The following is a 22,785-nucleotide window of genomic DNA, read 5'->3' as shown; positions in this document are numbered from 1 at the left end:
TAAAACAAATATTATTTTCTCTTTGCCTGAAAATGTTTCCTTTTAAATAAACGTCATGTATCAGTGTGGGATAAGAGGGATAAAAGAATAGGAAATGACACTTGCTTTTTCATCTTTGGGAAGAGTAAGCAGGTATTTTCTTACAATTTCATTTTGCTTAAGAAAGGTCCAAAATCTTTACATAAATGAGTTGGAAACTGAGGATCCAGCCAAGTGCAAGCACTGAAGTGCACATTTGTGTTCAAGCAGGAGTCGTTACGGGATTTGCTCATGTACTTAAAAAGGAACACGTGCTTTGCGTTACAGAGCTAAGTGAACTAGCCTTCCTAAATTCAAGATATCTCTCTTCTTCCCCTACCCCCCACCCCTGCTGTTATAACATAAATAATTACCTATGAACCTGACTTAACTAGCACAACTATATATGCTGATGCAGGCATAAACACTAGCTCCTGGTTGCAGATGTACCTGAATCTTCATGTGAAAATGAGGAGTATGTCTACCCAATGTAATTTTTACCCCAGGTGCCCCTAATATTTCTTCTTACTTGCTCTGCTCATAAAGGGATAAAGAAGGCATTATCTCCTCATGTCTTTGGCTAATGATCTGGCCAAAAGTAAATACAGGCTGCATCACAGGAATGTGAAGGGCTCAGCTCCTGCTGGTATGTTGGTCAGGGACGATCCTCCACTGCGGCTGCCCCACCACAGCCTTGGCAACCCAAGGGCGACTCATGCCAGTGTGGCTCTGCTGATGGAGTACACAGGTGCTTCTCAGGGAGCAGCAAAGCCAGCATCCTGGATTAAAGTTTGGGGCCTCCCGTAAAACACACAACCTGATGGCAGCTCTTCAGTCTTAAAAGTACTATGAAGAAAGTATGCTGTTTTGCCTTGCTACCAGTGTAAAAGGCCCTATGGAAGGACCTATTTTGCTGAGAAATGTGGGTGGTGATTGGATGAGTAGAGCTCTGACCTTCTTTATTCCTTGCATTTTTGTACATGTGTATTCGTAGTTCTTTTTTTTTTTTTTTTTTTCCCTGTGTGCAGTGATATGCACTTCCAAAGAGGAAAAAAGGCTTCTTACCAATGAGAGACACCCCTACATGAAAGAAAGCCCCCCATGTGGTGACATACAGCAAATGATTAACAGCAGCCATATACTCTTATCTGGCCATAAGCACATCAGTAGTTCTATGTTAGGACTATCAAACCTATTCTTCTGACAGCCTCCCACAAGGCTTCTCTCTTTGCTGCCTGATAATCCATCTCTTTAACTGTTGATGAATAACTGAATGTTATAAATGCATTAGCTAGCATTTAAAATAGATTTCTTGGATCTTTTTGATCTGCTGTGGGCAAGTGCCCTTAAAGGACATTCCTTTGGCCAACATGGTTATGAATATCAACATTTTTTGTGAGGGAAGTTGTGAGGGAAGAGGATGCATGTTTGTACTGCAGTCTTACTGAGCTACGAGTATCCATACAGAATTTTTCCTGAGCTGGTGTAAATTGATCAAGTCGGTTTATCATGATGTTGCTGACTTTAAAGGAGGCACCTGATCTACAGCAACTGAGTATCTGCATGCATTCAGTCTTCCTCTGCCAGGAACTGGTCAATGAGACCTATGTGAATAAATAAAGAAGAAAATGCTTTCTTATACTGTAACCACATCCAGGGGGCAACTAACCCTATTTCTGCCTTCATGTTAATGCTTTACATGCACAGAAGTTTAGTCTGTATTGCTATTGAAAACCATGGCTTTCAGATGGAGTCTCTGTATTCATAGTATTGATGGTAAAGTTGGGAATAAAGCATTATGATAGAATTAATCCAAATCTCTGTCAGAATTTGTCATGATAATAATCTTGTGTAAAAAGCTTATCTGCTGAAGGAGCATACAGGCTGGCAGTGCTTCCTGCCTGTGGAATTTGTGTTCCTGCAGTGTAGTACTTGGGTTTGATCTAATTTCTGCTGTGGTCAATGAGAATTTCTGACCTATGATTTTCATTTGAGAAGTGGTTAATGCCTGCAATCCCTTGTTCCCATACTAACTGGGTGTTAGCTGTAAGGAAACAAACTTGAAGATAATCCTAAATTAGACAATTCAAAATAACAAAGGATTATTGTGATCGTGCATCAGTTTAAATGATTTTTTTTTTTCTGGTTTTGTTTTTTTAATTTCTAAATGAAGATATTTTTTTTAAAAAGTGATAGGCTGATGAACTTGTTTAAGAAGATGAGGACTGTAAGACACATTGCATAGAATGAGGGCCAATTCCTCAGGCAGAGTAACTGGTACAATTTCTTTGATTTGACCTGTTGTATCTTAATGTCAGCTATATTGACCACATATAAGCATGAATAACTTTATTTAAATATTTTTTTCCTGCATGTTGGATGGGAGGGGGTGTGTGACAGATGTGCAAGATAAAGAAAATTAACATAATGTAAAAGATGACAGAAAATAGTTAATAATTCATCACTTCTGCAAACTGTGGTAACAGGTATTTAGATGCCTGTTTGTTTCTGTTTCAGTGCTTAAAAGATAGTATCAAAATGTACTGTAAACAAGAGATAACCTTCTGAGAGACAGCTGTGTTAAACTACTAAGAATTTTTCTTACTACTGAAAGAACATTAAAAATTGTAATATCTTAAGACACAATCAGTCCTTCTAGGAAAATGCCAATTAAGAGATAGAAACAGGGCGACTTGTCATATAACCATGCTCCCTCCCTCTCTCTCTCTTTTTTTTTTTTTTTTTTTTTCCGCCCCTGATTAAAAAGTACTTCCTAGTGCAGTGCAGTTGGAGAATTTGGCAGGCAGTCTGCATTTCAAAGGAGCACAACTGTTGCCTTTTCTTCCCTTGGACTCTCTAAACCCAGCTGTAGTGGCTTCCTCCCTCGCTGGCTCTGCTTCTTGTGCATCCAGGACCAGGTGGAGTCTGGGTCTGCAGTTCTTTACATCAAAGATTTAATGCTTTTCTTCCGGAAAAATGTTATGGAATTTTTGCCTCCCAGATTTCAAGTTATTTCTATTTGAGAATTAAGAAATATTTATTGCAGAGACAGTAATAATACCAAGCCCAAAATTACATTGAATTGTAAAGAAAAGAAATAATATAAAGCCTGGCTGGAAACCAGAACATGGCACATCGTAGTAATAGAGAGGGATGTGTGTCATCTTGGCTGCTACCCACTGCAGTGTCTGGTAATGGGGTTAGTCATAGCTGGAACTTAATAATCAGGAATTTTGTGGCAAAGGCACTCTGAAACCAGGTCTGAAGTCTCAAAGGCTGAAATTCTTTCATCAAGAAGCAAGGTCTTTTCAGTGGTACTGTCATTATGCCCAGATATAGCAGTCCATTGATATGGGGTTTTCTTTGGAAACCAGTTTTTCATTATTGCATTCTAAGGAAAAGTAAGCAATAAAGTAGGCAAGCATCTGACTGGCACCCCTGACAAAGCAAACCAGGCAATATCATAAAATCATTTGGGTTGGAAGGGACCTCAAGGGTCATCTGGTCCAACCCCCAGCCATGGGCAGGGACACCTTCCACTAGACCAGGTTGTTCCAAGCCCCATCCAACCTGGCCTTAAACACTTCCAGGGATGGGGCATCCACAGCTTCTCTGCATAACCCATTCCTGTGCCTCACCACCCTCACAGTAAAGAGTTTATTCCTAATATCTAACGTAAATCTGCCCTCTTCCAGTTCAAAGCCATCACCCCTTGTCCTGTCACCACATGCCCTTGTACAAAGTCCCTCCCCACTTTCCTGCAGGCCCCTTTAGGCACTGGAAGGCTGCAGTAAGGTGTCCCCGGAGCCTTCTCTTCTCCAGGCTGAACCACCCCAACTCTCTCAGCCTGTCTTCAGAGGAGAGGTGCTCCAGCCCTCTGGTCACCTTCATGGTAGCCCTCCTCTGCACTCACATCAAAAGTTCCATGTCCTTTTTATGGGATATGGCACCAGTTTGTGTCTGCTGCATACATCAGGTCACTGGTGTTTAAGGGTCTGGAAAACCTGGTATCTGGTCTGCGCAGCACAATAAAAACAATACCAAGTTACTATGGGAGACCAACCCATGACTGTTAATGTGTTGCAAGCTCTGAAACAAGATATCAATTTATAAATAGTAAAGGAAAAGGTTTCAAACCCAGAAAACAGGTACCTACCACCAGGGAGGAGAGAATAGAGTGATGCATCTTTAAAAATATTGCCTCTAATTCCTCTTTCATCATAAGATTAACCAAGTGGGGGGAATAGTTTTGTTTGATTATGTTTTAACTCTTCCATCTGCATAATTTTCTGAGCAGTGCCCTATACACCTTTTGCCAATTTCATACTGCTGAATCCTGGCCTTCCCATGCCAGCTGCAGGGAGGGACACCCAAGGTGGCATCTCAAGAGATGATCTTTCAGTTGTATGTCTGTCCTCATCATCTATTTGCACATCTTTTCTGAGAAATGTTAAGACATTGTCCAGTCACAGCTCACTCGCCCTATCAGCGAAGCTAGTTTTCAGAAAAATCTAAGTCTGTGTAATTTAAGTCTCGTAGAATCATTGAACCATTTGTGTTGGAAAAGACCTTCAAGATCGAGTCCAACTGTTAACCCAGCACTGCCAAGTTCATCACTAAACCATGTCCCTAAGTGCCACATCTACACTTTTAAATACCTCCAGGGATGGTGACTCAACCACTTCACTGGGCAGCCTGTTCCAGTGCTTGACCACCGTTTCAGTGGAGGAATTTTTCCTAATATCCAGCCTAAACTTCCCCTGGTGTAACTTGAGGCTGTTTCCTCTTGTCCTGTTGCTTGGGGTCTACAACCTCCTTTCAGGGAGCTGTAGAGTGATAAGGTCCCCCTGAGCCTTATTTTCCCCAGGCTAAGTAACCCCAGTTCCCTCATCTGCTCCTCATAAGACTTGTGCTCTAGAAGTCTCAGTCTCAGTTCTGTCCTCCTTACCACAGCTGATGGTTACCTTCTTTTTTGCAGAGCTTTTATGTATTCAAAGTTTGTTATTGGTCAGAATTTCTTTACTGGTCACACTGGAGACTTCTGACCACTCTTGCTGATCTCTCCTGGTCTTTTTCTGGCTTTACCTAATTCTGAGCACTGCACTTCAGGGGAGATAGGGTTCAGCCTTACAGCTGAGCAGGGTGGCAGAAGATTTCCATGTGGCTTGTAAGATGCACTCTCACATGGATGCCTGAGTGCAAGGATTATCATGCTGTTACAGAGTAGGAAATGCTGAATTATGCTCACTTTGTGATCCACCCTGTAATCTCCAAATTATTTCTTGAAGGATTTTTGCCTGGCTTCTTGTTTTCCACACTGTATCAGTGCCGTCAGCTATCCTAGTAACTTGCATTTTTCTTTCTGAATTCCCTTTTCCCCCTGCTTCTCCAGGTTTATCAAAACTGTCCTTCCTCTCTAATGCTATCATTCAATATATACCTACAAACTCCTCTGCCACTAGTGGATTGCTGCCAAAAATAAAAGGATGCTTCAATGTCTTCTGTGGCTTGTTTACAGCACTAATGAATTTGAGAGATATGACAGTCATTCCTTCCTATATAGAAGGTCTGCAGTTGTGTTCCAGATGAAAATTAATTTGGTTTGGGCTAGATTTGTTGTTGATAGATCCAAACTAACTGCTGTTACTTTCTTTGGTTTGTTCCACAACAGATAAGTTTAGTAATTTACCATAGAGTTTTTTCTAGGGATTTAAGTTGTCTGGAAATTTTGACATCTTTTTGACATCTGCTCTTTTTTTTTGTTACACTGCACACCCCACTGCACCCCCCATGTCTTTTAGAAGTAGCCACTAAGCTTGCCTCTTCCAGTTCTCTGGTACAGCAACCATTCCCAGTTAGCTCTCACAGACAACCATTAGAGGTTCTGAGTTTGCTTTAGGCCAATCTTTAGGTATTCTATGACGAACTTAGAGTGCATTTAACTTAAATATTACTTTTACTGATTCTGTCTTTAATCTACATGTATCTAACAGGATACATAACCCCTGTCACTGGTGGCACTGTGCTAGTAGCCTACTCACATCTTACTTTTGGCAAATGCTGGTGCAAAGATGGTGTTAAACACTTTGGCCTCCTTGGCATCAGATCAGTTGGCTGATTCATAACTTGAAATCATCATTCATGTTTTCCTTAATTCCAGCGAGACTTTTCTTAAGAAAGTGTTGCTAGGTGCTCGAAAAGCTACTGCAGTAAGGAAGCTGCCTGTGCGGGCAAAACTTGTGACTGATGCAGATCAGGCTATGAATGACAGACAACTTGCAAGAAAAGGAATAAAACCTGCCTAAAGAGTCTAGCAGAAGTTATGGAAGCTGACTAGAATGCAGATCATAAATATCTCCAGGCAAAAGGGAATGAAATAATTTATTGATTTTGAAAAACATATAACATGTTATGCGTGGTAGAAGTCAGGTCATTTCACATTTAGCATAGGTTTTCACTGGGACAACAAAACATGAGAGCATTTAATGAGAGTTGTGATGGATTCTTACAAAGAATTATCTAACAGATACTAGAAAACTTCACTGTGATATGCTGTTTTATTGGCTTATATCCATGGATTTATGATAACTGTATTTAAAGAGTCTTTTTAAATGGAGCATTTTGAGTGAAAGTGAACTGTCAGTTTGAGGAAAGGATGAACGGTGACATGGGGAAAGCTGCCAAGGGGGAGTCTGGGATGGGTCTGTGGGAGAACATGGAAGGAAGGAGGAGAGAGGGTGGTGATTTAAAGAACAGTAAGGAGCTGGCATTTCATCAGCAGACTTCTGTAGGACAAAAAATAGTTAGGAAACAAACTGTCAGATAGCAGACAAAACCATAGGAGTCTTCCTTTCATTGAAATGGGGGAGTACTGGGCAATTCTTAAAGAGCTTAGGTACAGCCTCAAACTGCTGAAAATTCCACTTCCTTCTCTGTTACTCTGGAAGAGACACATTGGAGACTCCCCAGAATGGCAGAACTAACTCTTCTGAGGGATACTTTCATGGACATCTTCTAAAACATGAAGATTAACATTAACACAGCTTTCATAGGGCAAGAAAGAGAAATTCCAAGAGAAATATAAACCAAAACGCATTTACAAGGCGTGGAACATTTTGGTCAGTCAGAACAGTACTTCATGGTGCTCTTTCTTTTTCCTTTTTCCCCATCTTCCTCCTCTTTGTGGCTGAAGTTTCCACATCACAAGCCTGCTTTATGTTTGAAGCTAATAGGAACTAACAATCTGTGTTGTTTATGAACCAAAAATCTCAGCTAGAAAATGGAAGTTATCCCACGTAAGTGCGGGAGGAGAAGTGTGCGAACCTCTGAGCTCGGTACTTTCTAGCTCTGTTTTGATGCTGATACTTTCCAGTAACACTACACACTTTATGCCAGGAGCTGAGCAGCACAACCTCCAGCCTCAGTACTTTCATCTCAATACTTCACAATCTGGCTCTGTTATTTATTAAATAAACGTAAGAGTTGCAACATAAATTACTTATTCATCTCTTGGGAGATGAATTCCCTCATTTGTTTGCCAGGTTTTACTGGAAAAGAATTGAAACTTGCCTTACAGAATAGATAGTTCAGGCTTGTCTTTCTGTTTTTAATATTTTAGGTTGCTTGGTAGGGTTATTGGGTATTTTCTGGTAAAAATCACTTCTAAAAATCTTCAGTATCTTTAATGTGAACTAGCTGTTCATTTGAATAGAATCTTCTGTTGAAGTTGCATGCACTCAAACTGCAAAAATTGCTATTTCCATCAGAAGGCATCTGTTCACAAGCATCTTTTCTTCTGGATGTTTTTAGGAGACAGAACTACAGGATTTAAACAGAAAAATGAAAACTAAATAAAATATGTAAACAAAAATATTTAGGTACAAAGTAAAAGCAATGTTAATAATGTGAACACTGAATTAATCCAGCTTGTTAGAGAACTCCACTGAAGTCATCTATGTGCCTGTAACTATGGGAATATGCCAGCACCCTGCATTAAGCCAAATCATGAGTATCCAGTCAATGAAGGACTGAAAAAATTCTTTACTGTGTTCAGGGAAAAAAAATGGTTTAAGTAGGACGCTGATTCCTGGTTGTTACCTTGCCTTTGGACACTGCTACAGATTATGAATGTCCTTTCATTTTTCTGACAACCTGATATGTACAGATTTTCTAATGCTTTGCTGGCTCAGATACGTTATATGACACAGCTCAGAGGGCTTTTAATAAAGCATACATCTGGATAACCAGATGAAGCTCTGTGTAATCAGTGTTTGGAGATGTGTAGGTTTTGGAAAGAGCTTTGAAATCCAAGCTGGTTTTGAGGTGAACTGTTGTGATAACAAGAGTGTGTGCTGTGATTTCAGAATCCTGCTGGTTTTACTGAAAACTGGTGTCAGTGGGGACTAGGAAAATCCCACCAGTGATCATTTACTGTGATGAAAACAACTTGTGCTGATGGTGGGAAATGTCTCAAACCAACTGATTTAAATGCCTGTAATGTTAATTGGGAGGGGTCAGGAGGGTCCTGGGTTTAGTTTCACAATGTGTGTGAATGTTCTGTAGGACTCTTGCAGCAAAACTTCTACCTGTACCTTTGAAAACTTGAGTGCAGTGTTCACATATCACTTGTTTGGTTCTGATGCAAGGCACGTCTGGGGTTCTGCTGTACTTGTCTCAGGGTTGGTGACACAATTCAGGGAGAAAACCTGCTGAGCCTGTCAGGCTGGCCGAGATTTGGGGCTGTACTGGCCTAACATGCTCCGCTATTTGAAAAATGTAATTGGAGGTTTTAGCTGCGTTCCCGAAGCCTCACTGTCTGAAGAGAAAAACAGTTCTAAATATTGTTCTTTCCTTTGGCTGTTGCACTTGCCTTGTCTATAGGACATAGCATGTAAAGTCAATAAATCAACAACTCCCATAGCTTGAGCAAATACTTTTGTTGCAACTGCTCCGAAGCAAAGGGTAGATGTAGAGCTCTAATAAACTTGCTGGAGATATTCAGAGGTTTTAGTAGGTTTTTTTTTAAATTAAGGAGTTTTGAAAGACTGTTGGACTAGTTCTTTTGTCATTGGTGAAGAAAGAACATGTATAATAGTGCCTCAGATTCCATGTTACTGAATGGGATTTTTCAGATGTTTTAAATCTGACTGTAGCTATCTATAGCAGTGTAAATGAAGAGTAACTTGGCATCAGTGGCTGCATAGAGGTATTTATGTAGTTCCTAGCTTTCACTTTGTGTAAATATAAGTGCCTACCCTTGTTAGTAGTGCTGCTGCTTTGTATTAATTTGCTTATGCAAAAATGAACATCTTATTTTAATGTATGTGTTGTGACCAAACTCACTACTAGATTAAATTATCTTGGGTTTATCGTTAATGCTAATTTCCTGGAAGACGTAATGGTCCTTCTGGTTTTAATTCTTATGACTACTGAAACCCAAGGGTTAAGAGTTTGGAGTTTGTTAAAGCATTCTCTTACCAAAGCAACTTGCAATGAGATTAAATCTATTTGTCCACAGAAATAGATGACTTTGGATACAATATTTGCAGTTTTCTCCTACTTTTTTTTTTTCTTTCTCAGTGAAATGGCACACATTATCATAAATGATATATTACAGTATAATGAAGTGTAACATCCCTTAGTATGCACAGCCAGGGTCATTACTGATAACAGGTGCCTCCCTCAAAGCTTGCAGCACATAGATGTGGAAGAAAAACAGAGATGGCTTTGGGGAAAAGGGGGGACGACTATCCAACTCCTTGTCTGTATGTGAATCACTTGTACTGTACCCAATATCTCGTGTTGTCACTACTTAAGAGCCTGTAAATATTTCCAGGAGCAGATCTGCTTAAGAAACAAATGTTAGACCCTGTGCCAAATGGATCTTGGAGTGGTTCCCCAAAATAGTACAAGTTCCAGGGCAAAAGGGAAAAAGGTGAACTTTACCAGTACTTCAAACAGTCAGCTTGCTGTAACCTTGTGGCTGTTGAGAAGGCAGCTCCTGAGCACCCGAGTTGTCTGGGCAGAGGGGTGTGCTGGGTGAGAGGAGGCTGTCCCAGATGTCTTCGAGACCAGGGTTAGGATCCTGCTCCAGGTCACACTCTCATGGAAATTGTGTTTTCAACATTGACTTAGAGGGAGCTCAGGGCGAGTTGGTTGCAGTTATCCACTGTGAGTATCTATGACTGCCTCAGGCCAGTTAAGGTTTTAGAGTCCCCAGGATACATCTGAGAGTTATACAGCAGTACCTTTGGGCTGGGATTTCAATTACCGAGAACATCACCTGCTAAAAGCTAGCTTTTCTTGGGGATAAAAGGATTTAGAAGACCAAAGAATTCAGCAATATTGTGTGATTCTTTCAAAAGATGTAGTGATAAGAAATTTATCTTTTTATGGCAGCTTTCTGCTCCCAGAAAAGGTAATTTCTGGCCAGGGATTTTGCCTTGAGTATCGCAGCACTTGAAGAATTTAGGATATTTTTTTCAGTTTTACAATAATTTGTTGCCTTCTTTAGGTGACAAGCACCCACAGGGTTAATGGGTTCAGTGGCTTTGTTAAACATCAGTCATTTAAGAATGACTGCTTTAAAACAAACACTTTTCAAGATCTTCATTAAAGTAGATTAGTCTTGGTGAATAAAAAAAGAAGCCCAAATCTATTTGCCTGGATTAGGGTTAAATCAGCATTTAGTGCTGGGATTAAGAAGAGAGTTTATTGCTTCATTTTCATTCTAACCTGAGTTTTCATTGGGATTATGTTAGAGGGAAATTCACTGCTATACAGAAAGTCAGTATAGGCTTGATTGTCACCCATGTGCCGTGCAAACCCTCTAGAAGTAACCACCAGAGATTGAAAGGTTTAAGAGCTGCATTACCTGTGGCAATCAGGTTTCTAAAACAAATAAATAAATATCTTTTGGTTCTTTTTAAAACTCAAAGTTCTGCAGTGGGCATGTTACACTGTCTCTAAATAAATATTTGTTGAGTGACTGAATGTTAACTACTAGGCATCGGTATCAGCTTCAGTATTGCAAAAATCTTCAATTGTAGCTTCCCGTTTCTCTGGACGTTAATCTGCCACACAGGGCTTTTGCTCTTGTTCATATTGCTCCTCTTCCTCATCTGTGGTGATAACTGTTTCTTGGGAACAGCAGGTAATGAGCATTAAAAGCATTGCTACAAAATTTGCCTTTTAAATCCACCCAGAGGAACAGTTTCCCTTCCCATCGCCTAAGTGTTACTGTTGTTTTTGCTGGCTTTGTTTTGGTGATCTTGAGCCCAAGTTTCCTTCCCAGAGCTACTGTCAGGGAGCAGGAAGAGCCTGCAGACCTCTTCTGCCTGATGCTAGCACCGACAGCTGCTGCGGGTAATATGGAGGGTGAAGTAAATAGGTTAAAATAGAATAGGAGGTAATAATTAATACTATATCCGTATGGTGCCTACCTGTCAGAACCATTGCAAAAGAATTTCTGAAAATTGAGGGCCACATCTGCTTCATACTTCTTTTCCGTTAAATTGTACTATTATTGCATTATGTACCAAAAAGCGTACTGTAACAGACTATATTCCTAGGTTAAGCTCACTCCTTTTCAGCAGTTGGTTTTTAAAAAAAAAAATAAATAAATGCTGGTGTCTCACATGTGCTCTATGTCTTTAAGCTTCTGAGTGGGTCACCCTGGCTGCTCGGCAGTTGTGTGCACTCTAGATGATGCATCAGAGCTCTGCTTAGCAAATTGTATTCAGCCTTTACTCCCTGCAGGCCAATTTAACAACAACAACAAAAAAAAGTAACTGTGAAACATAGTATTTCTAAATAATAAGTTATCAAAGGTCAGGAGGAAAACTTGAAACAAAAGCCTTCTCCATTTAACAAATTGGATTGCATCTGTTTTCTCCTTGGTTTCTTCATTGAGATTTCCCAAAATTTCAAAATTATACTTTCCAATATCGTGATGGGAGTGTTTCTGTGTACTTAATCATCATGGGTTTTCTTTCTGAACTGATTCTATTGCAACACATTGCTATGTTGATTAGACTTCCTTTGTTTTACCAGCTTTCCTTGGGATAGGCCTAAGACATCCTCAGTGTGTCACTTTGAAAAAGGCTAAAAGATAAGCTGAGTAATTTTAACCCTTTTAATATTTACAGGTACATTCCCAACTTTTTGGCCATTATGTCTTCTTTTCATGGGAGTGTAATGGCTGAAATGTCTGGAATGTGTCTGTAAGTAATCAATGCCTAAAAACGTTGAAGCTTATCTGTGAGCCTTGCTTGAAGGTGTGCACTCAGTATTTGGAAAATCTTAAAGGCATCTTAATGTATTCCTGCAAAATTACATTTTAAACTGGCTGTTCAGTATTGCCTATAGACTGTGTATTGCTTTCTGCCTAGGGTAACAGGGGGAGTGCTGTTTTAAGTTGTTCTTAATATCTATTATTGTGTAAGAGCAATATATGTGTCTTAATGTACGCTCTTGTATGAGAATTCTCCCTCTAGCATGAAACTGTAGCAAGAGGCAAAGGAATCCTGAAGACCCCACAGCTGTGCTAGCCGAGGTGCTATTTCCTACCCTGGCAAGCAGTTGGTGCCTCTATGGAGAAAGGGCACAGCTACTGATTTTGCAGAAAGTACATCTATAGTAAGGTGCAGGCACACACCTGTAGTTATAAAAGAAGGCATGAGTGAGTGTGACTGGTTGCACAAGGAACAGTACTCCACCGCACCCCCCACCCCTAGTTCAGGCATCTTTTCATACCTCCATCTCAGTAGTCCCCACTTTCTCCCATGGACCTTTTGTGTTTTATCTAGCTTATAAATATATCTCTTTCCCTGCTAATAAATTAACCTGAAGTTTGATATTTTTCTGTCTCATTTGCTGTCACGTGTAATAAATGTGCTGTGGCTGTAGCTTATTCTGGTATGAGTAAGTGAAGAATCCTGTCCCTTTCCTTCAAAGGATCAGCTCTGTTTCAGTAACAGGGCTCTCCTTTCTCCCCTTCCCTTTCCCATAATGTCATTATTTGTTATTACAAGTATCAACCTTTTGCTGTCATCCTTTCTTGCAGTATTGAGGAGCCAGAAAAAGAAAGAAGCCAAACAGGGATCATTAATGAATCTGAAACACTTAGCCCTCACAATAATTTGTTTTCAATAGCTGCTTTTAATTTTAATAATAATGCCTCCCCTGCAAGGGATTGAGTATCTGTGTTTTCTTCTGACTATGCTGGAGCATTAATTGCTGAACGGTGTTGAAGTTCTGTATGTTTTACCAATACTCTTCAGCCAATACAGGTGCCAGTAGCATGCATACATAAAACAGTGTACTAGAACTGATTTCACCTCAGTCATGATAGCTATGCGCATTCAAACTGGTGCAAGTGCTGATTTGGATGGTTGATTACATACATATGCATATCCTGAGAAAAACAACAATGTAGCATAATGACTGGTGCTAAATCAGGGGTGTGTTTCAGAATAAATGGCAGTAATCAGGAGCTTGCCTGCATCTTGTTTGGGTGATGGGGTGTTCCTGCCTGGGAGCACCAGAAGGGTGAGCTGAGCGCTGGGGCCCAGTCACTACAGTCTGCAGATTTCCTAGTTTGTCAGTGTATTTTAAACTTGAGGGGGGGTTGTGAAAATTGCACATATGCCACCGTTTGATTTTTGTAAGTCTTTTGTTTGTTTTTTCCCTAGAGCCTAGTCCAAATGCAGTTAACCCAAACACAGTCAACCTAAACCCTTCAAGAACCCACCTGCTATTCCGACAGATATCAATGACTCTTTCTGAATACCTCACCTGAAGTTTGCTTTCTAGGAAACCAAAAACCTTCTAACCTTCTGTTCCTATAGCATCTCTAGAATAATTCACATAGGAACATTGTGGGTCGTCTCCTGTAATTTCCAGAGCAGAGTGGATGACATAACCACCTCTATTTTCTCTGACCACTGAGGGTAAGGAAGCTCCATCTGCTATGCTGATTCTGCTGGAAACCTCTTAGCAGGGGGAAAAAAACAGAAGCTAACCTCTGCTAAGGTCAGCTCAGGCAGTTTCCTGGATACTTTTTCCCTTTCCGTGAGCTTTTCTCTGTGTTACACCTACTAAGCTAAGTGTAAAATGTAGCAAGCACAAGATAAAATGGAAGGAGTAACATGGGAATATGAAAGGGAAAGAGCCCTTCCAATGGTGGTAGTAATTGAGAGGACAAACTGTGCCGGCCGTCAGTTTGAGGGCTTTCTCGGCTTTCCTGGTAGTTGTAATCTCCTGCAGATTAAATAATGCACGTTTGTAGAGTGAATGCATGCACGGTGTGGCTCCTATCGAAGCTTCTGATAGTCCAAGATTAGAGAAAGTCCACCTTAGGGTGGATACTGCTCTTAATAAATATTGACTGACTGTAAAGGAGATCAAAACAGGAATGCGGTGCATTTGAGAATAAAATTATGTGATTCTCTCTACTGTTCTCCAACAAGGAGAAAACTTTCTCTGTCCCTGTAGGTGCCATGGGGTCTCTTACTGTCACAGAATACATCAAGTAGAATGACAGTGCTATTAAAGATATACTTGATCTTTCCTTCCCTGAATATTCCCTGAAAAGAGAGGGAATTAACTGAAGTAAGCTCTAGAAGACAGGCCATTTGTTTTCCTCACGGTCAAGATGGGGAGCTCAGTTGCCAGAAATAATAGTATAACCAACTTTAGGAACTGAAGTTGCAAGGGAGCTTGTAAGAATTACTCAGTCTAGCTTGCTTCACCTTCCTGACGAAGCAGCAAGACTGTGGTTTTGCTGGGTATTGACCTGTGCTGATGCTGAAGCCCACCAGTCTGTGTCCACAGAGCAGGAGAGGTGGTGGCTCTTGAGTGGCACTGAGATGTGAATTCTCCGGTTGTCAAAACACCTTCAGGCCCCACTGGTCAAGAGAGCAAGAGATTCAGACTGTTGATTAGCTGAACTATATCCATGTAGGCAGAGCCAACAAGAGCCAACGGGCTAGATGTGAAATACTTGAAAATTTTGGATTAGATTTAGTCAATATGAATGATTTTCCTGTCTGATTTTTGAAGGCAAGTTGTTTATCCAAGTGAAGTGCTTTAAGATACAGCAAGGAGTATTGACATCAGCAGAGATCAATGAAGGACGAAGAAGTCTATTTAATCTAGGAAATGAGTGACTTGGCTCTTTGATCCTATTGCATTCTCCTATTCCCAGAAGGTTAAATTTAGTCCTGCATACACAAATTCTGTTTGACTAAGTTTACTTAGGTTTTAAATATTTGTGGGTTTCTTTTGTTTAGGTTCTCTTGTATAACGAGAAAAAAACCCACAACTGTTACCACATAATTAGGCTGTTGCTGTGTAAGCATGTATAGCTCTTTTCAGACTTGAAGCAGAATATGCATTTCTTTAAACATTCGTATTGTATAAAAGGAAAAAACCCACACCCTCTGACCCATTGTACACAAACCAGCCTATGAAATAGCATAGGGAAATTGCTCAGCTTTGAATAGCAAGAAATAAATCTAGTTTAGCTCATTTTTGCCTGCAGTACTTCTATTTGCCAGGAGTGCTGGAAAGCAGATGCAGTTTAATGTAAAGGTGTGTGTCTTGGTTTGAGATGTAAAAATCTAAGTTAAGCCTTAGAAAACCTGAGTATAAAACAACGTCTGAAAAATTCCTGCAATCCCTTGTTTAGCAAGGTTAGTTGCTTTAGCGTAAATTAAATAAAAATCAAAGTGAGGGTTGGTTGGTTGTTGGTTTTTTTTATATTGATCTTAACTGCAGCAAACCGTAGCAGGTGCCAGCAAGGATGAGCTTTGGCACTCCTCACCACAGACGTACTTCCCTGTGTGTCACCAGCCGGGAGTTTTAAAAGTGCGTGAGCTGAAATAACGCGGTGTGACACAGAAAATAAAATAGGAAGAGCAGGGCGAGGCGGGGAGCCAGAGGAGCGGTGCCCCGAGCTTCGAACATCCCTCTAATCCCGGCCCCCACCGCCCTCCCGCCCCTCTGTGCGGGACCGGTGCTGGAACAGCGGCGCCGGTGGCCCCGCACACCGGGAGTAGCCCAGTGCGTCCTCCCAGCGCTAGCAGCGTCGTTACTAGTTTTTAATTTTGATGTAGTTGTGTAAATGCCCCCCTGCCTCGGGCCGGCCGGGGCGCCCCGGGGCGCAGGCCGGGCCGCTGCCCTGTTCCCCAGGATGGGAGCGATGCCGGGGGCGCGCCGGGGCCCGAGCGGCACCGCGGTGGCTCCGCGGCCGCGGGGCAGGTGCCGCCGCATTCCCCACCCCTAAGACGGCACAGCGATGCGCTAGGAGCCACCGGGGCAAAAACACCGGGGGGGGGGGGGGGAGTTAAACAACTGACACCCCCTCCCCCTCAAAACAACCGGCGGCGGACGGAAAGGCTTCCCGGTGCCCGCGGGCGGGTGCCCCCACCGCAGCCGGAGCGGTGCCGGTGGGGCCAACGCAGCCGGAGCGGTGCCGGTGGGGCGGGGGCGGCCCCGCTGACCCCCCGCGGCGCCGCCGGGCAGGCCGGTGCCGGGGGCGGGGAGGCCGGGGCGCGGCGGCGGCGCCCTGCCGGCCCCCATTGGCGGTGGCAGCGGGGCCGGGCCGGGCCGGGGCCGGGGCGGAGGGGGCCGGCCCTGCCCCCGCGGCCGGCGGCGGCCCAAGGTTTAAAGTGAGAACTTCTGCGGGCGGCGCCGAGCCGCACAGCCCGCTGCCGCGCCGCTCCTGCCCCGCCGCCTTTCTCCCCCGGGCGGGCCGTACAATCCTCGGCAGTGTCCTGAGACTGTACGCCCGCCTCGGGGGCGACCCGGCCGAACCGGACCCCCGCCCCGTCCCGTCCGTCCGCCCGCGGAGCCCCCGCGTCCCGCGGGCAGGTGCTGAGCCCGCCCCGGCCCGAGAGACGGTGCAGGAGCCGGCCGCCGCCGCGATGACAGCTGACAAGGAGAAGAAAAGGTGAGCGGGCAGCGGGCGAGGCTCCGGGCTGCTTGGGCCGCTTCGTCCTCCTCCTCCGCCGGCTGCCCCCGCGGCCGGGCTGTGCCGTGCCGCCCCTCGTGGGGCCGCGGCCGAGCTCCGCGCGGGCGGCGCTGCTCGCCTCCCACCGCCGCGGCTGCTTTGAGAGGGCTCCGGAGCCTTTGCGGGGCCAGCAGCTGCGGCGGGCGCTCGCTTGCCCGGGGCCGGCGGGAGAGAGGGGCCGCGGAGCCGCGCCGGGCTCCATCGGGGCAAGCCCGCGCCCTTCTGCTGGGGGAAGCGCGGCGCCGCTCCCGGTTGCCCAGCCGAGCCGAGCCGGGGCGCGCCTGCCCGGGCGAGCTGCCCCCGCCGGGCGGCACCGCAGCGAGCAGCGCCCTGGCGGCCGCCGCGGAGGCGGCCCCGGTCCCCGCGTCCCGAGCGGGAGCCGCCAGCCGCAGCGCAGCGGAGCCGTCCGGCCCCGGTGGGGGCTGCGGCCGGGCAGGTGCACCTGTCGGTGCGGGGCTGCCGCGCTGCGGGGTGGCCGCGGCTCACGGGAAGGCAGGGCTCAGCGCCAGCTGGGACCTAGTCACTGGGGGATGATTTTCCAGCTGAGGACAGGGGTTTTGCAGGTAGCGCGCTCCGTGGCTGAGACCGCGGGGCTGGCACCGTCCGTCCGTGTGAGCGCTGCCCGCTGCGGTCCCTGCGGCCGGTGCGGCCCCGGGCGGGCAGCGGCTGTCCCGGCGGGCGGGGGGCTCGGGGGGCGCTGCGTCCCGCCGCTTGCTGTCCTCCGAGCATGGTTCAAAGCTGGATGTCCCTACTGCCTTAATGGACCTTCCAAAGGGAATAAACCTAACTGGCTAGTTTTTTTGTAGTTGCTTGAAGGAGCGTGTTTTTCTCTTGGCTCTAGGGATAGAGCGTCAAAATAAAACTCGCAAACCCGAACACAGCCGGTACAGGTGGAGATTAAGTAAAGACTTATCTAGTGGTGGCTCCAAGCCTATAAACAGCTCCTGTGGAGGAGGGAGGGCGCTGACACGGTGAAGGCTGCGCAAGTGAAGGAAGGTCCACGAAGTCTCGTAAGAGGGTATTTACCCCGTTTGTTTTGCGTGGCAGCCAGTCACAAGGCTGAGCCTGTTATTGGCTCAGGTCGCCGTTTTGGCTATAGATTGCCTTCATAAACCGTGTGATTTACAGGTTAAGAATTTTATCTTGTTATTTGTCACGTGTACCTTCCAGTCAATGATGCACTAAACTTTAAACACTGGTTTTTGGTTTGTATAGTAGTTCATTTTTTATTGAGTCACCTTATGACGATGTAATAGGGGAAGTACTGTAGTATAAACCATACGTTTTCCCATGTATCTAGCCTCAGTTTATCAAACGCTAATGTACTGAGGTTAAACGATTGCCTCAAGTGTGTTTTGCTGTAGGTATCGATCTTCTGTGCAGAGTATAAAAGGTGTACGTTTTGTGTCCTTGTGCATTCAACGAGAGTAAAAAGTTACAGTACAGTATGATGTATTTATAAAAATGTGTTATGGTAGTTTATAGGAATGGGAAGAATGAAATAGCAAACGTATTGAAAATACACCGCATTCATTGTATCACCTCTGTCTAACAAGGCAGTCCTAATTTCTCCAGGTTTAACCGCTTGTTTCCAAACACGGTGAGAGACTGAGCGCTGTCTGGTCTTGCAGGACAGCACGCTGAAGCGCTTTGTAGAAATACTCTTCAGGTACAAACGTAGAAACTTCACAGGACTAAAGTTTGAACACTAATCCTGACTCTGTCACTGATTTTACGTAAATCTTGTGATATTCCAGTGACACTTTTCTGTCTGTCTCAGAAGTAGGCTAATTGTTATCTGGCTCATGGGATTGTTGTGTAAATTAATGTTTATGAAAGAACTGGGAGAGTATCAGGTGAGGGATTTAAGACAGCTGGCTTGTGCCTCCCTGCCTGCTTGAGTATGTACGGCCCTGCTGGTGATGCAGCCTAGATCGCCTATTGAAATAAGGTTATGTTTTTTCTTTAACTTTCCAATAATGTTATACAATAGATTTATTACCTTGAGTTTAACAGTTGCATTATTTGCTTGATCTCTAACCAGATATGCAGCTAGGAACTCTAACCTGACTCGCTAATAGCATTTATAAATCACTTTCAGCAAGAATAGGTGGTGGGGGTAATCTGGTTTACTAGATTTCCAGGCAGCTCTGGAACATATGTTTAGAGGAGCAGTTCTCTGACTGTCAAACAGATGCTTTATGGGAAGATAATCTTTGATTCTTTTAATGGTCCATTTAAGTTGAAGAGCATCCTCAGGTTCTTCTTTGAAGCTCTGTCTGTCAATAGAAAAGAGTAGTTGCTTTCTTTGGAACAAAATGTTACAGCACTTTCAATAGGCTGCTTTCCCACATTTAAAGTTAGTCCAAGATACTGAGCTGAGACTAATATCATTATTTTAACTCAACTGAAAAAACCCCAATACATTATCTATGCAGTCTGAAATACAAAATCTGATGTTTCTTAGAATACCAGTAATTAGAAACTGGGGAAAGGAGGAGTAAAAGGGTAAAACATATTTTAGAAAAATCATAAAAGCTAGGGGAAAAAAATACCTGTGATCACTGTGCAGTACAAATAGTAGATATGTCCCGGATTAATTAGGGCAGTCTTGCAGAATATCTTGGTGTGTTTTTTGATTATTTAGTCTTCATGTATTTCTGAATTATTTGAGGGACATAGTCGTTTGTTAGGAATGGATGGTGTGTTAAATGGACTGCTCTGGATGGACAACAAGGTATGCTTGAGAAAAGTTTGAAACCAGGTTCAGGGCAAATCAGGTACCACTGAGCAGGAGGCATCAATTGGCTTCACCTTTTCAACTGTGTTCTTTGGGGATTTTTGTGTTTGTTTTCCAGTTGTATGAAAAATAAACCCATTCTGCAGCTCAGGGAGATTCTGTGCTAGCAGTCCCCATATAATTATACAGTACTGTTTTGTCACCCTCATGATGTAATGTTATATAAATCTGTTTAACTTCTTCTGGTCCAGATAGTAAACAAACTGGATTCCTCCCAGTTGTTGACTAGGTAACTGACTGTTCTCAATGGCTCTTTCACTTTGGCCTTTACTGGATATTGAGCCCCTCTAACAAGACACTTTGTGACTCAATTTTTGCTGACCTGTACTTCAGGAGAGCGATTCTGCCAAGCTGAGGTCACTTTTGGCCTCTCCTGCTCAGGATGAGGAAACGGTCCTGACGGCACCGTTCTCCAGAGCTCAGGTAGTCGCTGGCTCCTGGTGGGTGTAATTTGGAGGCTGGGAAATGTGAGTGTTAAACTGCAGGTTTCAGGAAACGTATGGTCTCAGTTTTGTTCTACCCAGTATGCTTTCTGTTTTAATGTATGTCAGTATTGCCAGGTACGCTACCTCTGGACTGTTCCTCTGTGACGGTGGTGAATTAGATGATCTTGTCTAGCCACTTGCCAATGCAGGTTGTTCCTTATATTCTTGTAAACCTCACTTCGTGTACTTCAGCTGATGAAGCTTTGAACGCTTTCCTGTGCAGACTGTTGGTAGATTACTTGCCTATGTAAAACAAACGAACATTTTTGTTATTGCTCAACATCTCCCCACACATAGCCCGGGTATTTAATTTACTCCTGCTTGCGTCTGTTAATATCTGCCCTTACAATTTTTCTTATTTGGAATTATCAAAGGAAACTTAATCTCCTGAATTCATGACAAACAACCTGTTGAAACTGGCTGTGTAGCACATATTTATGGTATGTTAACATAAAGCAGCTTGGACTTACGTTTCAGCACCAAAAATGCAGGCACTTCATAGCTTGCAGGTCTTCTAGAGTTGACTCTGGCCACTTGTACTCATTGTACTGTGGTTTTGCCCCTTCTGGTTTCTGCATTCGCTGCCCTTTCTATATTTCTGTGGATGTGGAAAGGGCTTTTCTACCAGAGGGTGGCCCAAGGGCACATGAATGAGGAACGATGAGGCTGCCTGTGTGCCTCCCTGTCTCCCTTTGCCTGCAACAGTGCGAAGCAGAAGTGGGTTGAGCTCTGGCTTGGCGTCCTTGTCTATGGGAAAGCTTGACTTCTGCTGCGCAACTGCTGTGGCTTCACCTCTATAGAGCCAAAGCATTTGAGCTTAATGAGGGCTGAGTGGCTTTCACTGTGGGAGCAGGGTGCAATGCAGGTGCTTCCTGGTGTGTACTGTCCTCCCGAGGTTACCAGGGCTTCTAAGGATTTGTGCTTTGCAGGAGTGCTGCAAGGGCTGGCTCTGCTGTGTTTAGCACTTAGCCCAAGAGCAAGTTAAAAATCTAATACCCCTTAGTATGCAGCTCCTTTCTGCGTCATCTCTTTTTCACTTTGTCTTCTGATACCCATCATCTTCTGTCATGTATATCTTGTGTGGGTCATTGGGAATATCTTGCATACAGGAGGTGCTCTGATAATAGGAGTTTTGGGGTTATGCTGCTAATTTAGGTCACCCATCATGAGTATCAAAAATGAGTATCTCTGCCTTTCTGTAGTGTCTTTTTATTATGGTGCATTCACAAGCATTAAGTATTTTTGTTTTCAGGTTCTATTTAGGAGCTGCTGTTAGGTATGGTGGGGGCAGAACTTGTCAACTATGGAACTTTTTGCTCTTATTTTCAAATGGATAACCTTTTTAAAACTGAGAGGATAAACATTAGAGTAAGGAAATGAGCAATATAAGGACAGGTTGTATTTTAAAACAATTTTGGATATCTGGAATGGTTTTATTCCTCTAAAGCTATTTGTGAAATGCTGTTCTGTTAATTACTCCAATAGTCATAGTCTTATGTATAACTTAGTAGTTATAAATACTTTTACTTCTAGTAGCTGGCACAAGGTTGACAGGGCCCTTCTCTCAAATTAAGAGAAAATGCAGGTACGGTTATTATGCAGCTGGCATTTTTTTTCTCATTTATCATTCTTCTGTTCATTTTCTTAAAAGGCAATACAATAAAGTAGTTATCTGCTAAGGATAAATCTTGACTGCTTATATAAGAAAAAATAACTGCTTTCTTAGATTTACAAGGCTACTTTTCATGGAGGGTCTTTCTGAAGTACATAAAATGGGAAACTGTATTTTACTGTGCATTTGGAAAGTAGATTAATGAAGTACATTAGGCCAATTGGCTGATAAATAGCTAATGTTCCAAAGTAACTCTCATTTAATTGTGCTCTTTACTTCTTGAGCTCAGATCTAATTAGGATTTTGGTTTTTTCCTCTGTGACTTTATTTATATCTAGAAAATGTAGTTGAAACAAAATCTACCATAATAAATTCGATTAAATGGATGTATTTAGGTCTTTAAACAGTTAGACTTGTAATTTAATTTATTTGACTGTTATTACAAAGAGTTTGGAGTTGAGTAGCGTATCCATTCTGCTTCTCTGTCCATTGCATTACATGACGCAGCAAATATTCACTATTCCATTCTATAGAAACTCATGAAATGTTTTGCCAGACAAGAAGCAAAGTCGTTGAATTTTTATGTTTGATCTTCAGTCAAAGAGTTGCCCTAGTCTTGACCCTTCCTCTGTGTGCGAATATGTGGAATCAGCAGGTTTCTTGGATTAGGGGAATGTTTAGGGTGTTGCCTCCAAAAAGATTGTCTGAAAAAATTCAGAAACTTTAGAAATGTTTTATGTTAGCCTGTGGGTGTGCGATTAATACTGGCTTATTGCAGCTTTATGAACAAGTTTTGTGCATCTGGGCAGGAGGAAAAAATACTTCCTTATTTTGATTCTGCTCTCAAGTGGGACAAAAC

The 22,785-nt window shown here is 43.2% G+C and overlaps 1 protein-coding gene across 6 annotated transcripts in view; it reads left to right on the top strand.

The window, feature by feature from the left end:
* The window catches only part of EPAS1 (endothelial PAS domain protein 1), a 116,003-nt gene that overhangs the window by 20,217 nt on the left and 73,001 nt on the right, over window positions 1–22,785 (top strand). Inside the window, exon 1 of one of the 6 annotated variants that reach the window (XM_055816684.1) lies at window positions 16,507–16,969. The exons of 4 other annotated variants lie outside the window; for them this stretch is intronic. In XM_055816684.1, coding sequence (XP_055672659.1) covers window positions 16,944–16,969 — 26 coding nt within the window. In that variant the 5' untranslated portion in view covers window positions 16,507–16,943. Of the gene's footprint in view, window positions 1–16,506; window positions 16,970–22,785 lie in introns of those variants that run through there. One more of the 6 variants, XM_055816682.1, reaches the window with a different exon arrangement.

The sequence above is a fragment of the Falco peregrinus genome, chromosome 11 (assembly GCF_023634155.1).
Source record: "Falco peregrinus isolate bFalPer1 chromosome 11, bFalPer1.pri, whole genome shotgun sequence".
In the NCBI taxonomy this organism is placed as follows: domain Eukaryota; kingdom Metazoa; phylum Chordata; class Aves; order Falconiformes; family Falconidae; genus Falco; species Falco peregrinus.
Note: the sequence above shows the minus strand (reverse complement) of the source record. Positions and strands in the feature narration are given on the sequence as shown.